General features: G+C 27.2%; 1 protein-coding gene across 6 annotated transcripts in view; it reads left to right on the top strand.

The window, feature by feature from the left end:
• fry (Protein furry) overlaps window positions 1-12,594 on the top strand; it is a 293,867-nt gene that overhangs the window by 99,040 nt on the left and 182,233 nt on the right. For 5 of the 6 annotated variants that reach the window (XM_065503200.1, XM_065503203.1, XM_065503202.1 and 2 more), the window contains exon 10: window positions 3,902-4,045. The exons of the other annotated variant lie outside the window; for it this stretch is intronic. In XM_065503200.1, the coding sequence (XP_065359272.1) occupies window positions 3,902-4,045 (144 nt within the window). The remainder of the gene's footprint in view (window positions 1-3,901; window positions 4,046-12,594) is intronic. 6 annotated transcript variants of the gene reach the window in all.

The raw sequence follows: 12,594 nt of genomic DNA on the forward strand, positions 1-12,594 counted from the left end.
TTAAAACTAAAACCTATTAAAATTTAATTTTATATTTCTAAAAATAAATTTTAATAATAATATGATTACTTTGGATCATAATCACCGCTATCGGCAATAACATGTGAAATTTTGTTCCCATGAAATATCCATTTCCCTCGAAGGGAAAATTGCTATCGTGATATTCCTATGAACTTTTCATTCACAATAGTTAATTTTGTTCGTAACAGCTGTTTATTGTTTACAAAATTCCATCGACAAATTTCACAACAAGGGGAATTTTTTCACGTGAACAAAGTTGTTGAACGATAAAAGGAAAAGGGAAAATATTTCATATGAAATATTGATTATGATAGGGGTGAATATGATTTAATTGGGTCATAAATATGATTACTTTGAGTCATATTATGATTTTTTTACAGTGGTTGACAAAACAATGGAAACTTTTGCAAATATTCCATATGTAGCCCAAAATTTAAAATGTTTTTTTAAAATAAATTTTTTTTTTTTGTATTTCACTTGTATAGTTTTATTTATATAAATTAACTGAAAACCAAACAACATTATTAATTATATTCTTGAAAAAGGGAACAAAATTAAAAATATTCACTATTTCGCTACTGACAAAACAATGGAAACTTTTAAACTTCTGCAAGAAAGAAGTGTAAAACGAAAATAATATTTAAAAGAACGATGTAAAAAGCATTCTGTTTACAGTTATTTTATTTTTAAATTCTGGTAATTTTTCACAATTTCTTTTTCTAAGTTTTTCGCATAATTGCTTTTTTCAAAGTTAACGAAAATGGCTAAAGTTAAGATTTGTGAAGACTTAAAAAATAAAATAATTAACGATTTTAAAGCTGGTTTAAAACAAAAAAGTATATGTGACAAATATTCAACAAATAAATTAGCAGTTTCAAAAATTATAAAGAAATTTCATGAAATTTCGGTTCTGTAAAAACTCAACATTTAGGTGGAAGACCTCGTAAGACTACTCCTAGACAAGATAATTTAATAGCGAGAGAGTTCAAGAAATTTTCAAAAATAACTCCTCGAGAGGTTGTTAATAGCCTAAAATTAGAAATAAGTACCCGCAGGGCATATGAGGCTGGTCTTGGTTGCTATCGTCCTGTGAAAAAACCACTCATTTCTAAAAAGAACCGCTCTGCTCGTCTACAATTTGCCAGGGATCATTTAAACTGGTCAATACAGAAATGGAATACTGTCCTCTTTTCCGACGAATCCCAATACAATTTAAGAGGCAGTAGTGATGGGAGAACATTTGTAAGACGACCAAAGGGAAAAAGATTAGATCCAAAGTACACAAATAAGACTGTAAAGTTTGGCGGTTGCAATATTATGGTATGGGGATGTTTTTCAGGGCAAGGTATGGGCCCAATTTATATTATAAAAGATACCATGACAGGTATAGGATACAGAACCATATTAAACGATGTTATGTATCCATACGCTGAGGAAAATATGCCCCTAGTTTGGAGATTCCAACACGACAACGACCCGAAACACACCTCTAGGGTTGTAACCGAGTGCTTACAATCCAACGAGGTACGTGTTTTGAAGTGGCCTGCCCAATCGCCAGATCTCAATCCCATAGAAAATCAATGGGAAATTGTAGATCGTAAAATAAGGACCCAAAATTACACCAGGAAGGAAGATTTATCGGAGGCGGTTATAAGGGAATGGCAAAATGGTTCAATGCATCGTCGATGTGTAGCAGTTATCAAAAATAAAGGATACCCAACAAAATATTGAGTTATTGCAAAGTTTAGACCATATTTGTTAAAATAATACCTAAGTTTCCATTGTTTTGTCAATGCCGTAATAAAGAAATCTTTTAATTTTGTTTTCTCATTTTTAGAATTTAATTATGTCCTTTGTTTTTTGTTAAATTAAGCAGTGTTTGAAAAGCTACGATAACTAACAAATTTTTAACTATTGCTACAACAACTGCTTCAAAAAAGTGTATGTAGCGGTAGCAGTAGCATTCGTCTTTTTTCGTTTTCTTGTTTTTTTAAAACTACTGCTACCTTAACAGAGCAGTAGTAATAAAACATGAATTGTAAATGGAGTAGTAGCATAAAAATACAAATCATTGCTACTGCTCTATATCGAGTTTTAATTTTTAAGGTAGCAGTAAAGTAGCAGTTGATGCAGCAGTTAAGGTAGCAATAAAAGTAGTCAAAAAAGAAAATCTTCAGTCATAACACCAAAATTGACAGAATTAAACACTGTGTGTTGTTTTTGTTTTGAGAGAGTTTGAAAGAATTATTCGATTTTATTCGTCTCAGATGTTCGTGTTGCTAACAGAAAGATCGTGTTTTCTGTGTATATAACAAAAAAGCCGAACTTTTGTTTACAACACGACCAACTTACACAAATATACATTCACAACAACAACACATAATATACTTTTTTGACTGAAGATTTTTATTTTTGACTTATTTTATTGCTACCTCAACTGCTACTTAGCTGCTACTTCAACTGCTACTTAACTGCTACTTCTTCTACTACCTCAACTGCTACTTCTATTACTACTAAATTTTAAAAGTAGCAGAATTAATAAAAAACTAATGACTGCTACATCAAAACTTTTTCTTTTTTAAGGTAGCAATAAAAAATAAATTACTCTGCTACTTTTAAATTTTTCTTTTATTAGTACTACTACAACTACTGCTACCAAAATGTGAAGGTAGCAGTAGTAGTAGTAATTATTGACTCCGAGTTTTTATTAATTTTTTAACTAGACTACTTGTGTTTTTTCGTTGCTACTGCTACTTGTAGTCTAGTTTTTTAAACACTGAAATTAAGTTAATAAAATTATACAAATAAAATACTACAAAAATGTTAAAATTTTTTAAAAAATTATTTCAGATTTTAGGCTACTAATGAAATATTTGGAAAAGTTTCCATTGATTTGTCAACCACTGTATATCATAATAGGATTATTTCAGAACATATTATGATATTTAATGATACTAATAATGATCATAATTAGTTTTGGACTACAAAAGCATGAATCTGATCATATGTTGCTCTTAGTTTATGGTTGCTACAACCATGTTTTTTCTCTGCGTGTAGAGAATCACGCCAAATCTTTGTTAAGCCTTTGCCTATTTTATTTAATTTACCAAATACTTCCCCTTTAACTCTCAATAAAATTATGGTAGAAAACATTATGTGTTTCATGAATGTGTTTCAAATAATTTAAATAAAATTTTAAACTATTTTTTTTTTATAAATAATTATGTATGTATGTATAAGTACTGTATAAATTAATTCTAGAAATTATTCATTATGTATATAAATTGTATGTCTGTATTATATTTAAAAATAGTTGTGTATTTTTTTCTAAATGCGACAATTAATTCTTAAAACTCATTATTTTCGAGATTGAAATATATTCACAATAACAATTTCGTAGTTCATAACAAAGCATTTACTTTACATACATTTGAATGTCTTTATGTTTCAACATGAAAAAAGAAATATTTAACATAATCAGACTGATACTCGTATTGTTTTATAATTTGTTAATTCGTAATTTTAAAACATTTTTCGTGATAATGTTTTGTTACTCTTAAGCATTTAAATCGAATCGTTTGAAATCATTCAGTTATTACAATAAATCAATGCCTGTTTATAAACTAAAATGTGAAATGTTCCGTTTACCTACACACTTCAATTTCGCATTAATCGTTTAAATCTCACCACTACCACCCATTAATTTTCAATTCGAATCGTTCACGAATTTATGTATGTTTCTGTTTCTTCACACACTTTTGATTTAAAATTTTCTTCATTTTCTTTTTTCTTGTCATTTGTTTTTTTTATTGAATTTCTTGTTTTGATTTTGTTTTGTAACAAATTTAATTTTGAAAAAATACTCGTACTCGATTTTTAGTTTACAAGATCAATCGGATTCACGTTCACTGTCCGATTCCTTGGATAATATACCTTCAAATGTATTTGGACCTGAAGGGATTGTGACTCGTTTTACTCTGCCGTTATCGTATGGTCGCAAAGAGGCGCGCCAAAAACGTTTGGGGTAAAAACATTTTAAAAAAAAAAACATTTTAAAACAAAATACACATTATTCTAAACGACAAAAAAAAATCAAGTTTCAATTTTGTTAATTTACTTAAGTTTGAAAATTAAATTAGTTTCTAAAGAAATTTACAATTACAATTACATTAAACCAATATTCAATTCCTGCTGCTGTCACCAAAACATAAATGTTAATTGATAAAAATTTCTAGAAAAAAAGTAGTGAAACATATTAATTTATAAATATAGAAATAAGTAGAACGCTTTAGGCATGATATGTGCAGTGGGCAAACAAAACATTGGGGACTTATTTTGCATACTTTTTTGTTTTTCGCTTCCAACCAATCTGTCTTTAGCATAAATCATGTTACACTTTGGCATAGTTCTCTTGGTTCCATTTATATCCCTTTGAGTTACCTGAAAAGAAAAGCCTTTGCTTCTAAAAGTACTTTTTTCCATCAACATTTTACCATAAATTAATATTTTTCTTTTTACAAAAAGTACTTTTGCTACTACATTTTTTAAAAATATCAAAGAAAAGAGCAGCATAAACTAGTTTTTCTGTATTGGCTGATGAAAATATGTTAAAATACCAAAAAAGTACTTTGGCAAAAAGTATCTTTTCTACTACTTTTTCAAAAATAGTGTCAAAAGTTCTTTAATTTAAACCAAATGATAATCTTTTTAAACATGTTGAAACACCTAAAAAGTACTTTTGCAAAAAGTACCTTTTCTACTACTTTTTTTCAAAAATAGTGCCAAATGTTCTTTAATTTAAACCAAATGAGCTTATAATGTTTTTAAATATGTTAAAATACTAAAAAAGTACTTTGGTAAAAAGTACCTTTTCTACAACTTTTTCAAAAATTGTGGCAAAAATTCTCAAATCATTTTTTACTTTTTCACAAATTACAATTTCTACTACTATTTCAAAAAAAGTTTAAAAATGCTTAAATTTATGAGTTTCTTAGTAATATTAGCCACAAATTGATCAAAATAACTTAAAATATCAATAAAGTACTTTTTCAAAAAAATAAATTTTCTATTACTTTTTCAAAAATAGTGCCCAAAGACATATGGCATAAATATTTCTGTCAATATTTTACTTTTGACAAAAAGTACTTTTTCTACTACATTTTTGAAAAGTTAAAGAAAAAGTCCCAATAAACTAGTTTTTGTGCATTGGTTGATGAAAATATGTTAAAGTACCAAAAAAAAGTACTTTTACAAAAAGTACCTTTTCTACTACTTTTTCAAAAATTGTGGCAAAAGTTCTTAAATTTAAGCCAAACTAGTTTTTTTTTAGTAATGGTAGTCATAAATGTATTAATATACATTGAAATATCAAAAGAATACTTTTTCAAAAATTACAATTTCTACTACTTTTTAAAAAAAAGTTTAAAAAATACTTAAATTTATGATAGTTTTTTTTTAGTAATATTAGCCACAAATTGATCAAAAAACTTAAAATATCAATAAAGTACTTTTTCAAAAAAATCAATTTTCTACTACTTTTTCAAAAAAAAGTAAAAGTACTTTTATCCATCAACATTTTGGCATAAATATTTCTGTCAATATTTTACTTTTGACAAAAAGTACTTTTTCTACTACAGTTTTGAAAAGTTAAAGAAAAAGTCCCAATAAACTAGTTTTTCTGCATTGGTTGATGAAAATATGTTAAAGTACCAAAAAAAGTACTTTTGCAAAAAGTACCTTTTCTACTACTTTTTCAGAAATAGTGGCAAAAGTTCTTAAATTTAAGCCAAACTAGTTTTTTTTAGTAATGGTAGCCAGAAATATATTAATATACTTTGAAATATCAGAAGAATACTTTTTCAAAAATTACAATTTCTACTACTTTTTTAAAAAAAAGTTTAAAGTATACTTAAATTTATGATAGTTTTTTTTTTAGTAATGTCAGCCACAAATTGATCAATAAAGTACTTTTTCAAAAAAATCAATTTTCTATTACTTTTTCAAAAATAGTGCCCAAAGTAAAAGTACTTTTATTCATCGACATTTTGCCATAAATATTTCTGCCAATATTTTACTTTTTAGAAAAAGTACTTTTTCTACTACATTTTTAAAAAAAATTAAAGAAAATAGCACAGTTAACTAGTTTTTCTGTATTGGTTGATGAAAATATGTTAAAATACCAAAAAAGTACTTTTGCAAAAAATACTTTTTCTACTACTTTTTCAGAAATAGTGGCAAAAGTTCTTAAATTTAAGCCAAATTAGCTGATAATGTTTTTAAATATGTTGAAACTCCTATAAATTGCTTTTGCAAAAAGTACCTTTTCTACTACTTTTTAAAAAATTGTGTCAAAAGTTCTTAAATTTAAGCCTAACTAGTTTTTTTTAGTAATCGTAGCCATAAATGTATTAATACATTGAAATATCAAAAGAATACTTTTTCAAAAATTACAATTTCTATTACTTTTTCCAAAAAAGTTTAAAAAATACTTTAATTTGGCCACAAATTTATCAAAATACCTTGAAATATCAAAAAAGTGCTTTTTCAAAAAAATCAGTTTTCTACTACTTTTTCAAAAAGTACCTTTTTAAGTACTTTTTCTAAAAATGTTTTTACGACTTTTTCATAAAATTTTGCAAAAGTGCATAATTGTATGTCAAATACTTTAAAGTACCTTTCAATTTTCTACTACTTTTTCAAAAATAGTGCCCAACGTACCTTTTTAACTACTTTTTCTAAAAATGTTTTTACGACTTTTTCATAAAATTTTGCAAAAATGCGTAATAAATTAGTTTTTAGTATAGGCAATCGGAAATATGTTAAAATACATTAAAGTACCTTTTCTGCTACTTTTTAAAAAAAATGTTTAAACCATTTTAGGTTGAAGTTATTTTTCGGTATCATTTCCAAAATTACCTTTTCTAAAAAATTTTCAAAAAAGTACTGTTTTCTACTACTTTTTATCATATAATTTTGCATAGGTGCATAATAAAAATGTTTTTTTTTTAGAATTAGTTTTTTTAGGTAGCCGAAAATTTGTTAAAATACATTAAAAGTACCTTTTTAATAACTTTTTCTAATTATCCTGTTAAATGTGCCCTTTTCATTACTTTTTAATAAAATCCTATAAAAATACTCAATAAACTAGTTTTGAGTATTGTTAGCTTAAAACTTTTTCCAAAGATTAGCTTTTCCGTATTAAGAAGTATTCTCTCACTTTGTATTGAGATTTATGACGGCCAAATATATTGGCTTACTAAAGTATACCAATCGACGACGCCCGGCCGTCTGCTACTTGGTTATCTTTCTGTTGGTTCAGGCCAAACTTGCGTACAGTTCGCAATTTTAACTACAATTTGATACAATTTCGCACATAAGTACACTATTTTCGGTCCAAAGATGAAGTCCAAATTGGTTAAAATTGTCCATTAATGTCCTCCCGGAATAGGAGTTTAGACCTGAAAAATCACTTCACATCTTCTTTATATATATAATTCTTCTGTACGTGTGTTAGTAACTGAACTCCTCCTTAACAGCTGGGCCGATTTCGATGAAATTTGTTGTGTGTGTTTGAGTGGGTCCCTGGATGGTTTAGATTCACAATTGACCTATATAGGTACAATGGGCATGGTACCTCCCATACAAAGTAAAAATTTATTATTGCATATCTGGAGTACTATTATAGTGGGAGTCTTCAAACTTTGTGTGAGCTATGGCAGAACAACGTTTGCCGGGACAGCTAGTAATCTTATAAAGATGCAGCCATAGCTTTCATATAAGACCAATATATGATATGGGCTTGATTTGAATGTATTCTTTGAATTTCAATTAAATTTGAGTTGAGAAAAATCCAAACTGGGTTGGAAATAAAAAGGAAAGTGAGACATTGTAGCCATAACTTGAGAATAATAATTTCCTCCAAGCAGTTGATTTGATGTATTGTAATAAAAAGAGTTTGGGATCTGAACATTAATGTATGCAATTATTAGTCTACACTGTTTTGTTGCACACTGTACAGTAATTTAAGTTATTTTATGCTTATATTAATTATATTCTATGTCTATATATTTTGCTATTTATAATTATGCTTTCTTTTTCAATATAATTATTATTAGTGTTAATACGTTTAAATGTTTGCAAATTAAAAGTAGTGTGTAGAAAATTGTATCTTAATTTAAACTCAGTTTTTATAAAAGAAACTTAAGCTTTAACCCTCTCACAGTTAATGTATTAACCCTCTAACCGGCAAGGCTGCCTTCAGGCGGGTATGTTAAATGTATGTAATGCTGCTTTATTTGGTTATTTTTCCCGTTATAACGGTAAATATGAGTAAAGAGACAAACAATTTACTTAGGGCCATTATTACAACTTGCCGTTATAGTTAAAGGTTACTTTAAGCAATAGAAAAAGGTACCCTTAAAGTTAACTTTAAGTATAACGGTAAGTTGTAATAATGGCCCTTAGTGTGATAAACAAGAATGTGCACTTGACTTTTGTTTGTTTTTTTTCCAACGTATTTCTTTTTTTTTCAAACAATAATCTGGTATATTATTTTACCTCGAAATAAAATTGGCCGGTTAGTGGGTTAAATTCCTCGATTTAGTAAACAATCGTATAAAAAATGATTCAAAGCTATATGTTTTACGAATCTAAAAATATTTAATTTTAAGTTTATATAATTGAAAATTGAACAAATGTGGAATTTTCGTATTCTTTTTGGTCGAAAATCTGTTATTTCTTAATAAACTTATAATGTTTTTTTAAATGGCTTCTCAACAGGGATAGCTATATCCCCCACTAAAGGAAATTTTACCAATTTATTAGACAAAACTCTAAATTCAGAATTTTTATGAAACGTTTTAAACCCATTTAATGAAAGTATAATTTTCTTTCATAAAATTTCATAAATTTGACCTTTGACCTCTTCAATACATACAATCTTTTTATCACAAAATCATTTTATTTACAATTTAATTGTTCAAGAGCAGACTTATTTCTAGGAATAATTAATTGATGTTGTAACATCTCAACCCCCCGAAATAGTTGTAGTCTGTAATAGTACGACATAATTTATGGGAATTTATGGCTAAACTTATTTAATGGTCAAATATTTACTTGGCTAATATTAAAGAGAATTTTCTATTGACAAGATGATGTTGTTATAATCATGTTGTCGTTGGGTTCAACAACAAATAGAATTTTCAATTTGATGACCCTTAGAGATTTTAGTTGTAAAACTAAATAAATGACAAGACTTACATACATAATGATTAAGGAATATTATAAAATCTTTTGATTTACAAAACAAAAAAAGGAAAAGTTAAACAAGGTCAAATCAATGAGGTGAAAAAACACATTTTGAATCTAGACGAATAGTTTTTGTAGAACTGTTTAGTATTTGGAGGTATACTTGACAAGTTTTTATACCCTACACTACCATTATGCATTTCTGCTGATGTTTGTAATGCCCAAAAATATTAGTCTAACACTAATCTTTAAGTATAGCGATCGACTCAGAATCAATTTTTGAGTCTGGCTGACAGGTTGTAATTATAAAGATATTTCTATAACATTTGGCACATGTATTATCAAAGAACTGGTGAAAACCGGTCCATTATTTCACATAGCCCCCATATAAATGTCCTCCCGAAATAGGACTTTATCGGTCATAAATGGTTACCACAAACATATAGATAATTACTACAATCACATATATGATTGCTATAATCATGTGAGTGGTACCTTATACATGTTATGGTTAACGCAATCATTAATATAATCAGAAAAATACTGTCAGAAAAACAGAAAAAAATATATTTCAACATTTGTCACATTGAACTGGTTGCAATTATTTCATAATTGAATCAAGTATTCATGTGCTCAAAAAAAAAAAAAAAAAACGAAAACAATTTTCGTTATTGGTTCAACTTGAAATACAAAAATTATTGAATAGATAATTTTCGTAATGAAAACACATTTTTGTTATTTTTTGTTTTTTCAGTTACGAAAATTATTTTTCAAAAAAAACACAAATTATTGAGCAGATAATTTTCGTAATTGAAAACACATTTTTGTTATTTTTTGTTTATATACCCTTCACCATGAGTGGCAATTGTATATATAAGTTTGTCATTCCGTTTGTAATTTCTACATTTTTCATTTGCGGCCCCACAAAGTATATATATTCTGAATCGTTATAGATAGCGGAGTCGTTATAGCCATGTCCATCTGTCCGTCTGTGTGTTGAAATCAACTTTCTGAAGCCCCCAAATACATACACGAATGATACATCAATATCTCCAAATTCTTCCGGCTCGGTTGCTATTTAAAATCGAGAAAATCGGTCCACAAATGGCTGAGATATAAGGAAAAAACCAGGACAACCTCGATTTCAAAGACCTGTGGAACGACGTATATAAGACCATAGTAAGTTCGACCTACAATGGGTCAAAATCGGAAAAAATATTTTTTAACCTGAATTTAAAATTTTTTTTCACTAAATATTAAGAAAAAAATTAAAAACTAAAAAAAAAAAATTTTTAAAATTAAAAAAAAAAATTTTAAAATTAAAAAAAAAAATTATTAAATTAAAAAACAATTTTGAAAAAACAACTGGAAAAACAAATTAAATTTTGTTTACCAAAAAATATTTAAAATTTTTATTTTAAAGTATATTTTGGTGAATATAGCTATCTTACTTGTTTCAATTACGAAAATTATTTTTCAATAATTTTTGTTCAACCAATAACGAAAATTGTATATTCAAATATCAAAATTATCAAATTCAAAATTCAATAGAAAATATCAGAAAATTTTGTTTTTGAGCACATGAATGCTTGATTCAATTATGAAATAATTGAAACCAGTTCAATATGTGACAAATATTTGAATTGAAACGTTTTAAGAAATAGTTTTTTCTGTGAATAAGAATCTATTAGAATTATTATCTATTATCTAAATTGTTGTTTTATATCAGCTTTTGCTATTACCAAAATGACCACATTAATTTCCAAAAAAAAAAATCGATTCTGCTCCACTATGCATATATTATGATCGGTAATGATCCGAGATATACAGAGAGCCTCAAGAGTGAGTAAACATCAGTGAATTTTTTGAGTTTTTTAAGATCATGAAAATCATTATAGTCTGACTTAAATCTTTTTATTTCAGAACCGTATCTATTATTCAGCCCAATCTCCAACAAACCGAAACTTTAAAATTATAATCGATGGATAGATTTTAGGATTTTCATTATCTTAAAAAAAAATTTAATAATTTGTGGTGTTTACTCACTTTTGAGGTTCTCTGTATATCCCACAACATGTTTACAGTAGTAGTATATTCAAGTTACCTTGTGCTCGTCATTGGTACACCTTTAGATATGATCCATAACCACAAAAAAATAGTCTAACGGCGCGCCGCGGCGTTAAATCCCACGATGTAGGCGGCCAATTGATCGGCCCCAAATGTGAAATAAACTGTTCACTGAACTCGCCTCTAAATTGGACTATTGTTTCGAGTGCCGTGTGGCATGTGGCACCGTCTTTTTGAAAACAAATACCAGCCAAGTCCAGCTCTTCCATTTCGGGCAACAAAAAAATTTGTAATCATCGCACGGTACCGATGAATTTAATTATGAATTTCAAACTTATTTACAATTAAGTGCTTTGAGTGTACATGTTTACATGTGTTTTGTTTTTGTTAAAATTTTTGTTACAATAACAAAACACATGTAAAATTTACACTCAAAGTACACGCTTGTAAGCACATACAATTTTGTGAAAATGAGTGAATTCACTTAATTGTGAATAAAAAAATAATCCATAGATTTTTATGATAGATATCTCATTTTGTTCCTATTACATGTAGCTTTGTAATAAAGTAATAAATTTGAACAATTTCTGTTGTTTTCGATTTTTCATGATTTTTTGAAAACAAAAAAATTTTCTATTTTCACGAAAAAAATATATTTTTTGATTCAATTTGTTATTATAACTCCAAAACTACTGAACCGATTGAAACGCATTATATATGTGAAAATTTTTACATAGCATGGGGAAAATGTTTTCAAAATTCAATCAATTTATAGAAGAACATTAACTACTCAATTTTATGTATTCTAACAAAAAACTAAAATTTTGTGAAAATGAGCCAATTCACTTAATTGTGAATGAATTCGAAAATAATCCAACGATTTCTATGATCGATATCTCATTTTATTGCTATTATATATGTGTTTGCGATAAAGTAATAAATCTAAACAATTTCTGCCGTTTTCGATTTTTCATGAATTTTTTAAAACACAAAAATTAGCTATTTTCACCTAAAAAATATATTTTTTGCTTCAATTTGTTATTATAACTCCAAAACTACTGAGCCGATTAAAAAGCAATATATAAACGGATTAAAGGTTATGTAAATTTAAACTTTTCTAAGTTTATTTTAATAATATCGGAGTAACCCTTTTTGAGTTATCATAAATTATGTGGGGAAACTTCTAATAAATTGACAATTAAAAAAAAAACATTTCCATAGAATTTAAAATTTGGACCATATTTGTACTACTGAAACCAC

The sequence above is a fragment of the Calliphora vicina genome, chromosome 3 (genome assembly GCF_958450345.1).
Source record: "Calliphora vicina chromosome 3, idCalVici1.1, whole genome shotgun sequence".
Taxonomy (NCBI): Eukaryota; Metazoa; Arthropoda; class Insecta; order Diptera; family Calliphoridae; genus Calliphora; species Calliphora vicina.